This window comes from Chrysochloris asiatica, unplaced genomic scaffold (assembly GCF_000296735.1).
Source record: "Chrysochloris asiatica unplaced genomic scaffold, ChrAsi1.0 scaffold00132, whole genome shotgun sequence".
NCBI classification, from domain to species: Eukaryota; Metazoa; Chordata; class Mammalia; order Afrosoricida; family Chrysochloridae; genus Chrysochloris; species Chrysochloris asiatica.
In genome coordinates this window covers 4,352,851-4,370,697 of record NW_006408650.1, presented here as the reverse complement: position 1 = coordinate 4,370,697, position 17,847 = coordinate 4,352,851, and the positions used below count along the sequence as shown (strand labels likewise).

General features: G+C 55.7%; 1 protein-coding gene across 1 annotated transcript in view; it reads left to right on the top strand.

The window, feature by feature from the left end:
• PGS1 (phosphatidylglycerophosphate synthase 1) overlaps positions 1–15,794 on the top strand; it is a 54,749-nt gene extending 38,955 nt beyond the window's left edge. The window contains exons 4-11 of the mRNA XM_006869654.1: positions 3,130–3,319; positions 5,125–5,202; positions 5,763–5,862; positions 6,386–6,575; positions 6,795–6,973; positions 8,238–8,759; positions 12,236–12,384; positions 15,675–15,794. Of these exons, the coding sequence (XP_006869716.1) occupies positions 3,130–3,319; positions 5,125–5,202; positions 5,763–5,862; positions 6,386–6,575; positions 6,795–6,973; positions 8,238–8,759; positions 12,236–12,384; positions 15,675–15,794 (1,528 nt within the window). The remainder of the gene's footprint in view (positions 1–3,129; positions 3,320–5,124; positions 5,203–5,762; positions 5,863–6,385; positions 6,576–6,794; positions 6,974–8,237; positions 8,760–12,235; positions 12,385–15,674) is intronic.
• The last annotated feature ends 2,053 nt before the right edge of the window (positions 15,795–17,847 follow it).

The following is a 17,847-nucleotide window of genomic DNA, read 5'->3' as shown; positions in this document are numbered from 1 at the left end:
AGCCTGGTACTGGTACAATGACAGATGCATTGATCAATGGAACAGAATTGAGAATCCAGAAATTAATCCATCCACATACAGCCAACTGATTTTTGACAAAGTACCTAAAAATATCATATGGGGAGGTGGTAGTCTCTTCAACAGATGGTGCTGGCAGAACTGGAAAGCGATATGCAAAAGATTGAAACAAGACCTTCACCTCACGCCTTATACAAAAACCAGCTCAACATGGCTTAAAGACCTAAATGTGAATCCCAGAGCTATGAAGGCCAGCAATGAAAAATCAGGGACAAATGTGAGGGCACTAATTCAGGGAATACACAGACTACCAAACATTTTGAAAACTACACAAAAGTAGACAAAATAGATGATTGAGACATACTAAAGATTAAAAACATAAGTGCATCAAAAGACTTCACCAGAAGAGTAAAAGGGGAACCCACAGAATGGGAAAATATCTTTTGAAATGACACATCAGACAAGGGACTCATTTCTAAAATACATAGGAAACTTTAACACCTCTACAAGAAAAGACAAATAATCCAATGAAAAAATGGGCACAGGACCTGAACAGACACTTCATCAAGGAGAAGATCCAGGCAGCCAACAAACATGAAGAAATGTTCACGATCACTAGCCATCAGAGAGATGCAAATCAAAACAACAGTGAGGTATCGTTCACACCAGCAATAACAGCAGAGATTAAAAATATATATATAGAGAGAGGACAATAAATGCTGGCGGAGATGTGGAGAAACTGGGACACTCCTACATTGCTGGTGGGACTGCAAAATGGTCTAACCTCTCTGGAAAGCAATATGGCGCTTCCTCAGAAGGTTGGAAATAAGAAATACCTTATCATCCAGCAATTCCTTTATTTGATATTTACCCACAAGAAAAACGAGCCACAACACGATTAGATATTTGCACGCCAATGTTCATAGCAGCATTATTCACAATAGCAAAAAGATGGAGACTGCCTAAGTGCCCATCAAGTGAAGAATGGATAAACAAACTGTGGTACATACACACAATGGAATATTATGCTACCTTGAAGAATAACAAGGAAGCTGCAAGCCACCACATAACATGGATGAACCTTGTGGACATTATGTTGAGTGAAATTAGTCAGTCACAAAAGGAGAAATACTGCATAGGACCACTATTGTAAAAGACTAAGAAAAAGAACCCATACTAAAGGGGAGGGGATTCTTTGCTTTTTACCATGATGGGTGGGGTGGAGTGAGGGGAGGGAGGGGAAGGTGGTGCACAGACAGAGTAGGGAATAGACACAGGATAGTTTGTGTGCTAGGGACTGGGGAAATACACAAGAAGGGAAGGGGAATGGAAGAACAAATCAGATGGGAGAACAATTAGGCAGGTTTGCATGGGCTAAGTGGTAGAGTCAAATGATGTCTGCACAACCTTGGCACAACAGGGCTCTGGGATACAGGGATTGAGGCATGGTTGGAATAGGGGAAATAATCTTAAGATGCTTGACTGTCTTTTGCATCTTGGTTTCCTTGGCATACTATTATAAAATAGACACTTGAGGGGGAGAGAAAGGAATAGCCAGAAATATCACCATAGAAAGCTTGTAAGTTCATCTTCTGTCTGTTACTGATTGGATTACCTAAAATGGGGCTACAATGTGCCCAGTGAAAGAGGCTTCCTGTGGAGCCTCTGCATTACGTAAGACCATAGGTGGAATCCTGAACAGCATCCAGAATCTTGTGAGGTGGGAAATTTCCACTTGAAAGGACAAGTGGACCAGCTTGGAGTAGCTAGAAGAACAGAAGATATTTCTTGAAAGAAAGACCCACAGGAAAAATACAAAACAATAATGTCAGTCCAACTGATTACTACAAGAACAAGCAAGTTGCTCACCCAGGAGACATCAAGGCAAGTGGTCGGGTCCTCTCAGGGCACACTCCCTTCCAAGACTAAGACTCACTTGGAATACACGCTCTGATTGGTGGTGACCACGTTCGTCACCAATAAGGGGAAGTGAGGGAAAAACAGCAATGAAGCTGCGAGCTAAGTCCTACAACGTTCAATAGACTCCTGTAAACCTGGTGGGGAACTGGCTGGCCAGCAGTGTTGCAAGACCTGGGGACTCTTGGGCCCAGAGTCAGTGACATAGTCATAGAGGACTAGAGTGGAGCGTGAAGTGTCCAGCTGATAAGAAGAGAGGGCATATGCATAAGAACACCCACACTTGCAGGTAATACCCACTTGACCTGGCTTCAGTGACTGGATGATCAGAGCTCAACTAGAAGAAGAACGAAGAGGAAAAAAAGAAATCTGATAGAATTTGATGAACTTGACCTACACCTATGGATGCAGTAGCTCAAAAGAGGGAACAAATCTTTACAGCAAGGATCATTCCCACCCCCTCCATACACAGAGTAGACAGGGATGGGCAACTTGGACATTGGCTACCCAAAATGGGGGCTACAAAGGCAAGAAGTGACTGGCTTATAAGCTTTCAAGAGGCAGCCTAGATCCAGGGGCATGTAGGAAGGTAGAATCTCCAATGAGTAGTATCCCATCTTTCTGGGCACTGCTGATGAAAGGAAATGCGGCTAGGTCTCTTGTGAGACAATAGTGAATAGTTGTTATCAGGAATGATTGTGAGGGTTGGAAATGTACAGGTAGACGTTTTGTAGCAAAAGCAGGGGAGTGATAGACTTGCAGTCTAGGAGCAGAGGTCCCTGAGACCATCATGGGAGAAGAGCGGAGAGCAGGACCCTTACCCAGAGAAATAATGATGCCAGACATGGAGGCAGAGAGGATGACGTGAAGAGATGGAGCGGCTGGGAACTCTAGGCCCAGAGAGGGAGAGGGGCTGTGTGCTGACAACCAGGGGGCAGGCTTGCAGGGTATACCCTTGGGTTGGTTGATGATGCATGGAGGGGATTGTAACCACGGCAATGAAACGATATACAATAGGATGAATGTAAAGCTAATGTTCTCCCATGTAAACTATCACATAATTCACAATAAAACATTTTAAAAAAAGGTTCCGGAAGACCCTGAAATCTGCGCTCCCTGCTAAGGAGCCATGCGTGACATTGAAGGGGCATTTGAGGAGTGCAGCTCACAACCTGTTTGCTCATTTTCCCCCAGGACTCCATGGCTGCTGCTGGCCCCCTTGCTGTCCCCTGCTGTTACCCAGGTTACCTCCCCGCCTTGCTGCCTGTGTCCAGAGGCCGTGCACAGGTTCCAGTGGATCCGAAACTTGGTCCCTGAGTTTGGCGTCTCCAGCTCCCATGTCAAGGTGCTTTCTTCCCCAGGAGAGTTCTTTGAGGTCATGAAGGTAAGTTGTGTGTGTGTGAGGCTCGCGAGCACAGAGCACTTCCGGCCTCTGTTCCTCTGGTGGCTGGGTGGCTGCTTGGCTTTTTCTGTTGTGCTTGTTAGACTTTGGCTTCTCAAATGGCTGAGCTGAGCCTGAATCGGGAGCTTCAGAGCGGGTTCCTTGTGAAGATACAGACTGCTCATCACAGGTGACCCACCTGGGTCCGGCTCTTCTAGTAAAGCCTGTAGGAACGGGGTCTGCAGTCACTCCTCTGAGGGGCGCTCTCCTGAGTGCATTAGCGTCATCTTGTCATTAGTGCTGTCAAGTTGATCCCGACTAATTTGCTAGAGTGACTGGTGACCTTGGTTTGCAGTCCAGTGCTTACCCTATAGCACCACATCAGGACTCTAGCATCAGCTTTGTTGTTGTTAAGTGCCATCGAGTCGGTTTCAACGACTCATCGTGACCATGTATAGGGTTTCTAAGGAGTAACTGGTGGGTTTGAACTGCTGCCCTTGTGGTTCACAGTCCAGTGTTGATCCTACAGTACCCCACCAGGAGTCCAGCTAGGTGTGAATGGAAAGGATGGTGTTGGACATTTTGGAAGTGGTCTGAAGCCTCATTTCTGGGGGAGGCAGGTGAGGTCAGTGGTGCCAGGTCCCACAGTGCTGGAGTGACCATGAAGTCTGTGCTTGCCCCATCCAGCAGGGACACTGGACTTTGCACTTAGTGTTGTGTTTTCATCACACTGTGTGGCTTTTTGTGCATCGTCTAGTTAGTTATGACTTAACTGCGAATTAGGATGAGGTCATTCTGTGCCAGTTCAGTTTTATGAACATGAACTCTGAACTCTTCAACAGTGATGCTACAATGAAGTCTGAAGGGCTCAGGCAGAGAGCAGGATGCTGGGAGACATCTGTAGAGGCTCACCTTGGTGCAGACAGTGGACTGCCCATAACTCACTTGACCGCTTGCAGGCTCTCTCTCCGTGTGTCCTATTGTGTTTTGCACATGCTCAGGAAACCTCATGTCTAGCTGGCTCATTCCAGAGTGCTCCTGCGCATGCATGTCTGTGTGGGTTCGCTCACCGCTGCCCTGGCTGTGTCCTGCCTGGTGTGTGTTGGTGTGTCTAGGTCCCAGGCTTGTGCTGCTCTCCCATGTGCTGGCTCCTCTCTGGTTTGGCTTTTTCAGAAACAGGTTTTTCTTGCTCCTGTTCGGTTCGTGGGGCCTGGGACACTGGCTGTTAGGATTGGCATGCTGTGTCCTCATGGAATGTTAGGGGGTCTGTACGTTGTTTGTTTGTGCATGTTCTGGAAAGTTTAGGCAGCTCCTCCCCAGCGGGGCCTGGGACCTGCAGGCTCCTCCCTCACTGAGCTCAGTCTGTCCATCTGCACAATGGGTTCAGTCACCACAGCTCCCCTGGGGACACGGGAACTCGGGCCAGTGTAGCCCTCCCTGCTGAACAAAAGCAACAAAAGCTTCAGAAGGTGCTGGAAGGATGACCTGGAGAGCTCCTGTTCCTATTGCACGCACTCCCTCCTGCCAGCCCCCTGAGCATCCCCCACCCCTACGGACAGGTGTGTGTAGCGGCGTTGTTTCAGGTCAGCACCCGCAGACCCTTTCCTTCTTTTTGATAGCCGCTTCCCTTTGTGGGCAGGTATTTAAATGAGGGTGACTGCAGGGTCACCACCTCACTTTGGGCTTCGCTAAGTTTCTTGTTGCAGGTGATGTAGGATTGCTCCACCCTGGTGACTGTGTGCCACTGAGCTACAGAGACTGTCCTTCCTCAGTGGACCCCAGTGTGGCAATCGTCTCTCTTCCTTCAGGGCCAGATAAAGAGTGCCAGGAGGCGAGTGGTAATGGCGTCCCTCTACCTGGGGACGGGGCCTTTGGAACAGGAGCTGGTAAGTGCGGGGAGCTGCTGGGGTGCTGGCCGCGTCCACACTGCTCTTGTTCATGGTCTACCATTTGGGATGGTCAAGGTGATGATCTCAGGTAGGGGCTTGTTTTACCCTGGCCTCCTGCCCCTTCATGTTGTAAGCACTACTATGTCACGCGGGCCCCGGAGGGAGACACGGGGGCCCTTTCGCTGGACCCAGGAGTCTCAAGGCCACTTTGTCTACCTCGTCAGGGCTCGCAAACTACAACCCACATGCCACATGTGGTCCTCTGCCTGGCTGACTTCAGCATGGCTCTAAGGCACACGACAGGGGAAGAAGACCAGTTGGGACATGCGGGACATGCGTGTCACAGAGCCCCAGTGCTAATGTGCCTGCTGACCCCTGTCCTAGACACGAGGCACAGCACATGACAGAGCGGGCAAGCAGGCCTCTGTCAGGCACCAGGGCAGCCTCTGGGCCTCAGTGCTCCCGCTGGCTGTGGAGGCCATCGGAGAAGGAAGTGGCATCCTGGGGCCAACAGGCCAGGTGTGGGTGACGTTTCTGTTGGCCCCTCCCCTTCACAGGTGGATTGTCTGGAAAACACTCTGGAAGAGTCGCTGCAAGCCAAGCTTCCCTGCGACCTCAAGGTCTCCATCCTCTTAGACTTCATGCGGGGTTCCAGAGGTAGGCATTGCTTACTCCCCGCCCCACCCCAGTCCCTGTCCTCAGGTGGAGTGAAGAGTGCCCGGGGCTGGCCCAGGGTCCCCGACAGCCAAAGTTTGGACTCCTGTAGGAGGGTCTGGAAGTCCCCTAAAGGCAAAGCGAACGTCACTTCTGTGACTGTGCTGCTTTGGGGAGAGGACTCTGTCATCAGATGGTCTCCTGGTCTGCTTCCGTCAGCTGGAGCTGATCTCAGGACTGCAGTTGTCCACAGGGAGAGTCTGCTCCCCCAGGTCACACACAGCTCCTGGCAGCCTGAATGGGCTCCCCCATGAGCTGGGGGGTGAGGCAGCCTGAGTAGAAGGCCCAGAGTGGATGGGTGGGGGCAGGTTACCAGATCCTGGATGATATCTGCCCCACTGACCCCTCTAGCCTAGCCCAAGCTGGAGTGGGTGTCCAGACAGAGCAGCGGGTGGGTCCTGGGGACTGGCAGTGCTGTGTGCGTCCCGGTGTGGACACTGGTCCCTGTTGCTTGCCGCACACCCAGGCCGGAAGAACTCACGCACCATGCTGCTTCCGCTGCTGCAGAGGTTCCCCGAGCAGGTGCGGGTCTCCCTCTTCCACACGCCAAACCTGCGCGGGCTTCTCCGGCTCCTGATCCCTGAGCGCTTCAATGAGACCATCGGCCTGCAGCATATCAAAGTGTACCTCTTCGACAACAATGTGATCCTGAGCGGGTGAGTGTCCCCGAGGTTGACAGGGACATGTGGGACTGACGCTGCAGCTTGGCTGCCACTCGTCACCTTTTCGGGTGTCTGCACGTCTCAGCTCAGCTCGCTGTGTGACTCGTGCCTCCTTGGCCCTGGTCCCTGCTGAGAAGCCATGTGTTAGCTGGTGGCGTCCTCCTGGTGGGAGCCCCTCTGGCTGGAGCCCTCACGGCTTCTTCCTTCCTGTAGCGCAAACCTGAGTGACTCCTACTTCACCAACCGCCAGGACCGCTACGTCTTCCTGCAGGACTGCCCGGAGGTCGCCGACTTCTTCACCGAGCTGGTGGACGCTGTGGCCGACGTGTCCCTGCAGCTACAGGGTGACAACACAGTGCAGGTGGTGGAGGGCATGGTGCACCCCTACAAAGGTAAGGGCGTGGCTCTGTACCCCTGAGAGTGCACTGGGTGACCTGTGTGGGCTCCAGCTCTGCTGGGGGGCACAGGCCAGCTCCCTGGGAGGGGGGTGCCTGATGGGCCTACCCTGAGGAAGGCCGACTGCTGAATTGGTGGCCTGCTCTGCCTAGCAGGAAAGGGCCCAAATGTAGGTTACTTGGGGACTGAGCATGCTTAGGCGTGGGGCTGTGAGGCCACTGGGGGCTGCTCGTGCCCATGTCCAGCCTGGCTTTCCTGGGCTCCCTGTGTCTGGCCTGGGCAGATACCTCCGTGGGATGGACAGTGTTCTTGGTTCTTCCTGGTTAGAAAGGGGCCTGTGGTTCCCCCCAAGAAATGTAGGCTGTGCCTTGAGAGCTGTGTGAATGTTTTCTTCTGGCCTGAGGTCCTATTCTGGACAGGGGACCATGCTGTTGTCTGGACTTTGTCAAACCAGTCTGAATCAAGGAAGACAACGTACAGCCCCCAGGCCCAGCCCGACTGCCCAGCCCCCAACAGCCTTCACCCGGGAACATTTGCAGTCAGTTCCGTGAGCCCCAAGGGGCACTGTTCTCCCTCCCCAGAAAGAGTTCCATCCTTCTCTAGAACACCTGTGCTTCAAAGAGTTAGTTGTACTTGATTTTGACTGTAATTACGTGTAGAATTTCGCCCCCCAAATCACCAGCATTTGTTGTCACTCATTTATATAAACCAATTGCCGTCAGCTGAGTCCTGGTGCCCCGTGTGTGTCAGAGTAGAACTGTGCCCACAGGGTTCTCAGTGGGTGATGTTTCATAAGTAGATCCCACTCATGGTACCCCCACATGTGTGTCAGAATAGAACTGTGCTCCATGGGGTTCTCAGTGGATGATTTTTCAGAAGCAGCTCACCAGATGTCTGTGAGTGTCTTTGAGTAGATTCGAACTTCAAACCTTTGGGTTAGCAGCTGAGAGCACATTAGCCCTTTGTACCACCCTGGGACTCCTGTTAGGATGTACGTGCACATTATCCCCAGCTGTGCCTCTGAGCTGGCAAAGCCTACAGTGTATGCTGTCTGGCCCTTTCCAGAAAACCATTGCTGACCCCCGGGCGAAGTTGACAGGACCGAGAGGGGGTGTGAGACCTGTGCTGAGGGAGGGCTATGTGTCTCCATTGGGCATCAGCAGGGCTGTCACCACAGGCTCTCGGACAGGCTGAAAGGAGGCGCCGCAGCGTTAGCCTCCTGTGCTGGTTGAGCCCACCCTCTTCCCCATCTCCCACCAGGTGACCGGGCTGCGTACTGTGAGGCTGCCCACAGGAGGGTCATGGGCGTGATCCGCTCAGCGCAGAGCCGACAGCACCTTCTGCATGTGCAGACCTTCCACAGTGACCCCCTCCTGACCCACGAGGATGCTGCCGCCGCCGGTGACCGGAAGCCAGCCCCTGACACCTGGATCTACCCGCTGATCCAGATGAAGCCCTTTGAGATCCAGATCGATGAGATTGTCACTGAGACCCTGCTGACCGAGGCCGAGCGTGGTGCCAGGGTCTACCTCACCACCGGCTATTTCAACCTGACTCAGGCCTACATGGACTTGGTTCTGGGCACGCGGGCCGAGTACCACATCCTGCTGGCCTCTCCAGAGGTGAATGGCTTCTTCGGGGCCAAGGGCGTGGCTGGCGCCATCCCGGCAGCCTACGTCCACATCGAGCGGCAGTTCTACAGCGAGGTGTGCAGCCTGGGGCAGCAGGAGCGTGTCCGGCTTCAGGAGTACTGGCGGAGGGACTGGACATTCCATGCCAAAGGTATGCTGGCAGCCGGGCCCACTCCCTGGGGCAGGATAGCAGTCCTCTTGTCGTGAGCATCAGTGAGTCCTAGCGTCCTTTTACACACAAAAATTCAATATGTAGGTCATTCTGGTGTCCCTGAGTTTGCCCTTGTTGGCAAGACCCTTCCCAAGGCCAGAGAAGTTATTGGGGGTCATTTGTGTGTTGTCTTCCCTGTGTCCTTGCTGAATTCTGCCCTGCCCCGTATGCCCAGGACATCTAATGATGGTCCGCCACTAGTACTGCCTCGAGGAGCAGCCCAGACCTGTGTCATCTCAGCTCTCTGAGTCACATTGTTGTGGGTGTCCCCACAGGCCCTGGACCGGAGCTCTCTGAAGAGCTGACTGAACTGATGGGCAGTCAGTGCTTTGGCCCCTGCCTCCCTCCTGTGGAGACCACCTTGGGCATACACCAGTGTGGTCCTTTTCAGACCCTCCAGGGCTTCAGCTGGATGCACATTTTATGTAGTACCGGAGCCCAGGTGTACCCTGGTCCCCGCCCTCCCTGCTCTCTGGGGTGGGCCCCACAGTGTAGTTCGGACTGACTGACCCAGGAGAGTCTATTGCTCCACCCTGAACCCGGCTCTTAGTTTCAGCCCACCCCAGGGATTCTGCTTCCTGCGTTCTGTTCTCGTACTGTGTGCCTTCTCAGGTCGGGAAAGAGGACCAGCCAGTGGGCTGTATGCTGAGGACAGTGTGCGGGAGGGGGCTGTGACTCGTTGTTTGTGTGTCTGTGTGTGTGTACATGTTTGTATGCATACATCATATCTAAGTGTGCAGCTGCACACGTGTCTGAACATGCGTCAGTCTGTACTTGTGCCCGGAGCAGGGGGAGGGGTCACCTCTTCTCTCACGTGCTGCTAAGTTCTGTCTCTGGAGGTGGGTGTGGGGCATCCCTGACCCTGTACTGATGAGGTCTCGTGGCCATGAGGCCACCTCTTCGGTCGGGCCCGCCTTTTCCCGGACCAGCCAGCTCTTGTCTCCCGGGGAGTTGGGGCCCGCGTCCAGGAGCGCAGACTGAGCTAGACCTTGGGGCATGGGGGATGTGCGCAAGAATGTACATGTGTGTGTGTAGGCATGTGAGTGCACGCTTCTTGACCGGTACATGGGGGTATCCTGCGCATCTTTCCTGGATAACTGTGGAGACCAGAGCTGTGCTGGCGGAGTGGATGCAGCCTGCACCCTGGCACAGAATTGCCGGTGGCTGTGTGACCTCGGCCTGCAGGAAGCCCCTCAGATCACAAGAGCTCCTGGGTGTAAGGGCTCCTGTGCTTGGGAGCCTCTCACAGCCCGTGGTAGATTCAGCTGCTCCCAGAGCCCAGGGGTCTGGGACTCCTCTAGTAATGTGGAAAGTGCCCATTGAGAAAGCTGAGGGTCTGTGAGACTCCTTTACTGTTGTCCCGCATCCACAAATCGGTGTGCAGCCCACACTGACCTCGGCCATGCCGGGGAGTCTGCTGTCCGCATCCATCTGTACGTCCGTCTGTACAGTGGGGCAGTCACGTGAGGTTGTGGGGTAAGGTTTGTGCCTGGGAAGGAGAGTGTGTGGGAGGGTGCTGGGGAGGGGGTCGGGAGGCCTGGACCCTCCATGAGGTGGATGTGGGGTCAGGAGGTCAGCACCCCTCAGTGTCCTTCCCCAGCTCTGTCCTTGGAGTTCTGTTGCTCCCTGGGATGAGGTGTGGTCTTGGGGAGGACCCTGGAGACTGGAAAGTAGGACTGTGGCTCCCTTAGCCATGAATGTGAGGGGACAGGGTCCAGGGGCAGTGTTAGCGTTTGGACCCTTACTGGCACTACGAGAACACACAGCCGACGGGGCTGCCCCAGCGTGGACAGTGTCCTCTGGGACAGAGCCTGAAACTGGGCACTTGCCCATCATGGCGATGTCTGCTTGGACCTGACTCTGACCCCTCTGGACCCAGCAGTGTCTCTGGCAGGGCCCTCCCTCTCCCCCCAGTGCCTGCATATTGGCAGGGGGTCATTCTGCTTCAGGACAAGGACCCCGAAAACAAGTGTCAGCGGTTGCCCTTGATGTCATCTGTGTGCATGAGTGGGGGTGGGGTGCTGGGTGAAGAGGTTCCTGGCTCCCTCAGGCTGGTGGGGACTCTGTTAATGATTGTGAGAAGGCCACTTTCCCGGCACAGTGCCTGGGAGCTGAGGATGGGTGCGGCTCGCGGCAGGTGTCCTGGGGTGTGGCCAGCCTGTGGGCCCCAGGGAGCTTTCGGGAACCGTTCCAGCATCAGATAGGACACTTGGTGATGAGAAGGACTGGGAGCTCTGTAGAGGATCCTGTGGATGGTTGTCGGGGCAGGAAGGGGGACAGCAGGCTGAATGCTGACCTCACACGGCGCCGCTTCTCCCTCTCAAGTCCAGTCTTCATTCTTTGATGGAAACTGGACTTGTCATGGTGTGGGGCCCAGGGCAGGACGGATGGGGTAGCTCCCGCCTACCTGTAGCAGAAAGTGCCGGCAGCAAACAGGTTGGCAAGGAGAAGGGGGACAGGGTGGTGACTTGTGAGCAGAGGAGCCGGCTCTGCCCACATCTGGGATGCGAGCCTTCCTGGGAGATTTAGGAAGTGTCATCCCTAGAGCACATAGAGCACACCCCGGGTGGGTGGAATGGGATGAGGAGAGTGTCTCCGGGTTTGGTAGGGGCCTAATGACATTGGTGACTGGCCTGTGGTATAGGGAGGTCAGCTGTCTTCATGCCCACGGCTCCTTGCCCACGCCCCAGCAGGCCTATTTCTTCCCGACACTTATCTCTAAGATGATGGTTTCGGGAACGTTGGACCCAAAGGTCAGGCTGGGTGAGCAGGAGTGGGACTTGATGATTGGGGTTGGGGAACAGTTTTTGCCCTCCCCTGGCCTCTGTAACCTGGGGTGGCTGAGCTCCCCACTAGCAGACCACTAGGGCCACTGAATCTCCTCGCCAGGGAGGGAGTTTCTCAGTGTCCTGGGTCACTGGTCCGCAGCAGGATCTAGAAAGTCCAGGGTGCGCTGTCTCCTCTCCTCGTGCCCCACCGTGCATGCTCGTCTCACCTTTTTGGTGGAGGGTCATTGCTGTGAGCCTGGAGAGGGGAGTGGGCACGGTGCTCTGGAACCTCACCAGATGGACGACGTGGTCAGCAGAAGGGCCCCTGGCACCAGGAGAGGAGCAGTCTTGGGTGGGGCTGGGGGGATGCTTTAAGGCAGAAAGGGGAGCAGTGCTCGGCGGGTTCTGTCTTCCCTGTGTACCCTCTGGGCTGCGATGGGGCAGCTGGTCTTCAGTAGGTGTGGGTGCAGCCCCATTTGATGTGGGCTAGGGGGAGGAAAGGAGTGTTGGGTCTAACTCTAAGCGTGGGCAGGCAGTGGGTGACTGAGGCCTGTCCCCCTCAGGAGAGAGTGGGCAGCAGCAGGCATCTTGCAGGGGGCCTGGTGGGGGCGTGCTCACTTGCTGTCGTCCATTTCCTTTTCCCTGCAGGCCTCTGGCTCTACCTGGCGGGGAGCAGCCTGCCCTGCCTCACGCTGATTGGCTCTCCTAATTTTGGGTACAGGTCGGTCCACCGCGACCTGGAGGCCCAGATCGCCATCGTGACGGAGAACCGAGCTCTGCAGCAGCAGCTCCACCAGGTGGGCCTTCCTGGGGTGGGGAGCTCTGGGGCCCAGGGCCCGGGGACTGGGGGCTTGCAGGCCCTTTCCTCGGAGGGCTCTGTGTCCATCTGAACCGTCCGGTGGCACTGAATGTGGTTGATTTCTGACTGACTGCACTTGGTAGTGAGCTACTGAACCCAGTGAGCCACACAGCCACTCGCTCGCAGTTGTACATGGGAAACCGGTGCTGAGCCCCAGCAGACAGCTAGGCTTACGCATCTAGAGGTCGGCGTGCTCTCCTCGTACCCACAGTCACGTTCAGACCCCCGTCCCAGTGACCAGGAGTGCTGGGCCGCGCTGAGCTGGCATCACGTTGCCTTGGGCTGGCAGGAAACCGTTTGCTCCCTGGAGGAGACTTGAGTGTCTCATCGCACGGCTCTCAGAGTCACTTGTAAGCCAGGGCAGAGGCTGGACAGTGGCCGGAGGGCTGGCTGGTCAGTGTGACTCGGGTGGTTCCTGTGCCATCCACAGTTCTCATTACGTTTAAGCCGCTGTTGCTGCCATCTCTCTGAGGGTCTTCCTCTCCTAGGCTGACCCTCCACTTTTCCAAGCATGATGTCCTTCCCCAGGGACTAGCCCCTCCTGACAACATGTCCCAAGTGCTGGCTTTTAAGGAGCATTTTGGCTGGACTTGGCGGCAGTAGTGGTGGGCCAGAAGGCCCTGACATGGCTCTGCAGTGGCAGTCCCTCCCCAGTCCTGGGAATGCAGAGAACAGCCCGCCCCGCAGTCCTCTGGATCATCAGCTGTTGACGCCCCTCCCGGGTTTGGGAATCGCCCTTGCGCAATGACTGCAGCCTTTGTTGCCGAGCAAGGAAGTGGTCACGGTCTTGTTCCTGGGGCTCTGCCCTCCCCCAGTCGGGAATCTTGTCAGGAACTGAGAGCTGGGTGCCAGGAAGGACTTTACAACTGGGACAGAGAGGAGGTGATAGGGTCACGCCCTGTGCAGGGCCAGCGGGGTGGGCCACTTGTTTGGGAGCTTGTGCCCCCCCAGTTATAGGGCCGGCCCCCTGTGAGGTGTGAGCTGGCCCTCGGCACTCTTCCCAACCAGCGGCCAGGATGAACTCTCAGCAGGCCTAGGCGAATCTGGGGGAACCCTGGTACTGGTTGTCCTTCCCACTTCCTGAACCCACATCCTGGATCTTGAGATGAGGCTGGACTGCCCGTGGTCAGGAGCTGCCTGCCCATGTGGCCTGTGTGTGGGATATTTGCTTTCTCTTCCCAAACCTGAGTCCCAGGGGCCGCGCACTGTGGGTGGGTGGTAGCTAGCGCCTGCTGCTGTGGCCCTTCTGTCCTTAGAGACACACACTTCTAGAAGGTTCCGCCGATGGGCTTGTGCCCCAGGACTGTAGCTGCTGAATACCGCCGCCACAGCCAGCCTCCCGGGCTCTCGCCACTCGCAGGCTACAGTGAGCCCTGGGAACCTGCGATGTTTCCATCGGAACCCCTGCCCCGCCCTTCACTAAGTGCATCCAATAAAGCGGACAAGCTTCCTGGTTTTGTTGGGAAAAGGCCTCGCCCCCCTGGTGACCCATGAAATGCCCCTTGAGTAGCATTGTCACCCTGCTCAGCCGACTTCCTTCTCTGTCCCTGCCGCGGAGCCTGTGAGCAAGCTGAAGTGTTTCTGGCCATTCTGTTGACGTCTTGGCTGAGGAGTCAGCTGAGAACACGGAGTTGGAGCTCAGTCTGTGGAGACTTGTGCAAAGTAGCCCGGGGCCCAGCCGGCTTCTCCATGAGGGCCATCCTATGTCACTGTGATCTGCCTAGGTGGGGGCTGGGCCAGGGCTCTGCTCACTGGGCCCCGATCCTCCCGGCCCATGACAGGAAAGTCTGGGGACGGCACTTGCCACCACTGACCCTCATGATAGTTGTGTAGAGTGGGGGCGGTGGCGCTCTGCCTCCTAAAGCTCGTGGCTGACCTGATGAAAGGTAGTCACGCCCTCGCCCCTTCAGTAAGACACATCGACAGGACTTCAAAATGGTCCTAGAAATATTCTCTGATCTCGTCATTCCAGGGCTCCGTGCGCCTTTTGGAGCTTCCTCGAGTGTATATCTAAATGTGCATGGAAATGGGGAACTCTGAGAAGGGACAAACCTTCCCATTGGACCAGCCCAGCCCAGCCCTGAGAGACTTAACTGTGGGCCCACCTTGGACACAGATAGAGACGGGGTGGCTTGTTCTACTTTTGAGTTAAATTAGGGTTAGATCCTACACCAGTGAGGTTTCAGAAAGTTCGTGGGAAAGGATGAAAAGATGATGGGATCTTTCCATGAGCTTTTAGTCGTGGCTTCGTGTTCCTTCGCCTCCAGCTTCTCACCGCCTTTTGCGTGGTGGCGTCTTTCGTGGTGTCCTGGATCTTGCTGGCTGTTGGAACGATGGTGTGGTTTCCAGTCTGCTGTCTCCTGTTCGAATGGTGCTGGGGAGATCTCTTCGCCCAGAAGCCCCAGTGCCATGTGTGGAGATTGTCCTCATGCTCTTGGGATTCACTTACCAGCCCCCACCTCCCCTTCTCTCAGCCTTCTCCACACAGGCTCCTGATATGGGATAGAAGAGAAACTTTGTCTTGTTTTTTGAAAACCCTTAGTTTTCATCTGAATGATTTTGTTCAGTGGGGGAATCTTTCTCTAAAAAAGGATCCATGTTGTTGATTGGCTGCAGTTGAATCGCTTCTGACTCATAGCGACTCTGTGCAGAGTTTTCTAGCTGCTCCTACAGCGCTACACCAGGACTCGGTCTGTATTTTGTTGTTAGGTGCCGATCCATAGTGACCTTGTATAGGGTTTCCGAGGAGAGGCTGGTGAACCTGAACCACCGACCTTGTGGTTCAACCTGACTTTGCAGTCCAGCGCATTAACCCACAGCGCTATATGCATGAGTATTTGCTGAATCCGAGGGGGCTTTAGAAAGCTGATGGAGAAGTGAACTGGAAGAAAATCTTTTTGTGCCTGTTCAGTTCAGCAACAGTAAACAAGCTCCGCAGGTTCGCCCCCCACAGGACCCTGCTCAGTGTCCTTCAGCGCACCTTCCTCTCCTGCCCGCCTGCCCACGGGGAGCCGTCTAAGTAGCTTTTCCACAGGCCAGATTTCTTCACCTCAAAACTACCTGCTCCGAGTAGCGCTTGATCTCGGCAGAGGAGACCCAGGCTTCCTGGTGTACCTACGAGGTACTTTTTGAAGGGACCCTGCAGGGACAGGCCTGCGCTGGCCCAGACATGCCAGCTGCTCTCTGGGTGGGGCTGACCCTGACAGCTGCCTGTCTGTTCTTCCTCAGGAGCAAGAAGGGCTCTACCTGAGCTCAGGTGTGGTGTCCTCGGCCACTTTTGAGCAGCCCAGCCGGCAGGTGAAGTTGTGGGTGAAGCTGCTGACGCCCCTGATCAAGAACTTCTTCTGAGGACAGAGGTGCGTTTCTACTCTTTCTGGGGGCTGGAGCCCAATGGGGGGGGGCCTCCCTGCCCCTTTCTCCCAGGGCCAGAAAGGTGGACCGGGCCGGGACACAGCGCTCAGAGCTCCCAGACTCTCTCCGTGGTGTGGCTGTGACTTGCGGTCACCATGCCAGCCATTCTAGAGGCCTGCAGTTGAGGGAGCCGGGCCCGGTGGCTCCTCTGTGACCCCGGCTGGCTGAGGAGAGACTGAGGCCCGCCCCCCCCCGGCCAGGTGTCTTCAAGCACCAGCACATCTGCAAATACTGTTTACCTTCAAGTGACAGGCAGTGTCTGCGGGTGGGCAGGCCTGCCGGAGCCTTCCTAAGGAATCTGTTCACCACCCAGGGAACCTCCCGAGCAGGCCTCACTGCAGCAGGGCAGCACTCACGTTGCATGGCAACCATATTGCTGCTGCCCTGGGATTCCAGCGCAGCCCAAAGCAGACCTGCCCCATTCAAAGATGGAGGCGGCCTGCTCGAACATGGGGGCCGACCACACTGTCCCTTTCCACAATCCTTCGGTTTCCCAGCCTCCCACCCTAGGATCTCCTGAGTCTCCCACTCCACGGCTTCAACGGGTTGTTTTCCCATGCCGGGCACCATGCCCACTCTGCCCAATTATTCCTGTTTCTCTTTGTCAGTTGTGACTGAACCTGGTTAGGGACGAGGAGGAGTCCGTAAGTTGGACTTTTGTAACCGCGAGCCCACCTGCATTTTACTACAAAGGGATGTGGAGTCTCCCCAGGTTTCTGTGTGGATAGAGGCTTTGGTAAGCAGCCACACATTCTTGCAGGTTCCATGGGACCAGAGTCAATGGCATTGTGCTACAGCCAGGCCAGGGCAATCCACACACAGTTACCTGTACCGGACCTGGGCCCTGCTCTCTTCCCTGGACAGGCTCCCCACCAAGGCCCCCTGACAGGCCTCCTGGTCCCAAGGGTCTCAGCCACAACCCTGAAGGACTGCGCCAATTAGGGTTGATGTCAGAATCAACACTAAACTGGGAGCACGCCATGGTTTGGTTATGGGACGCTGGCTCGCTGCACACCCAGGGCTGCAGCGCCCCCTTCTGGCCAGGCCCACGTGCTGCACCCTCAGCTTCCTGTCTGCGAGCACCTGTGGAGGGAGGGTTGCTCTCAGGATGCACCCAGAAAGATGTGCTCTTCTCTGAGGTCCAGGTTGAATGTGGAGCCAAGGCCCATGAGCCCCTTGGCAGCCTACCTGGCTGTCCTTCCCATGCCCCTCGTCTGTACCCTTTGACCCTGTCCTGGTGCAGTCCCTTGTGGCTGCAGGCCATTCTAGCTGTGGACACAAACACCCGCTGCCAAGTGGACGGAGGCTGCAGACTGGAGGGCTGGTGTGAGGGAGTGAGCTCATGGCCTTCCTGCCTCCATGCTTCAGCACAAGGAGCTGGGCTTCGTGAGGCCCTCCTTCGTTCTGGGCCTCGGCTCTCTGCCGGAGCAGGCTGAAAATGGGAGCCCAGGGTCACTGTTGCCCCAGGAGTGTCCCTGGCATCAGGCCAGAAACAGGTCAGGCTGCTGGGGACCCGGCTCTGTGATTGGCTGGGGAAATGACAAAGCCACAGCTTTGCGCGATGCTGGTCCACGTGTCAGGTGGACCCAGGCCCTCACGTGTGCAGTCGTGTGGGACACAGTGTCCAGAATGCGCTTGGGGGAAGGATTTGCAGTCTGCTGGGGGCAGGACTTGGGAGCTGAGTCCCTGGATGCTTGCCCCTGGCTGAGGGGAGTCAGCCCAAGTCCGATTGCAGCACAGAGCCATTTAGTCTGGTCCCACAGAGCCGAATCTGTGGATGCTTGCCCCTGGCTGAGGGTCTCAGCCCGGTGACCCTTGGGCACAGAAAGCTATCCACCAGTCGCATGAATCAGAGCCCAGACCAGTGACTTCATCCCAGGTTTACTCAGCTGCCTTCCTCCTCCCATGTCCCCACCCTCGGGACAGATGGGCTTCTGTGTTCTGTAGGAAATGAGGCACAGTCTCGGGGTCGGGGCAGCGTGGGCCTCAG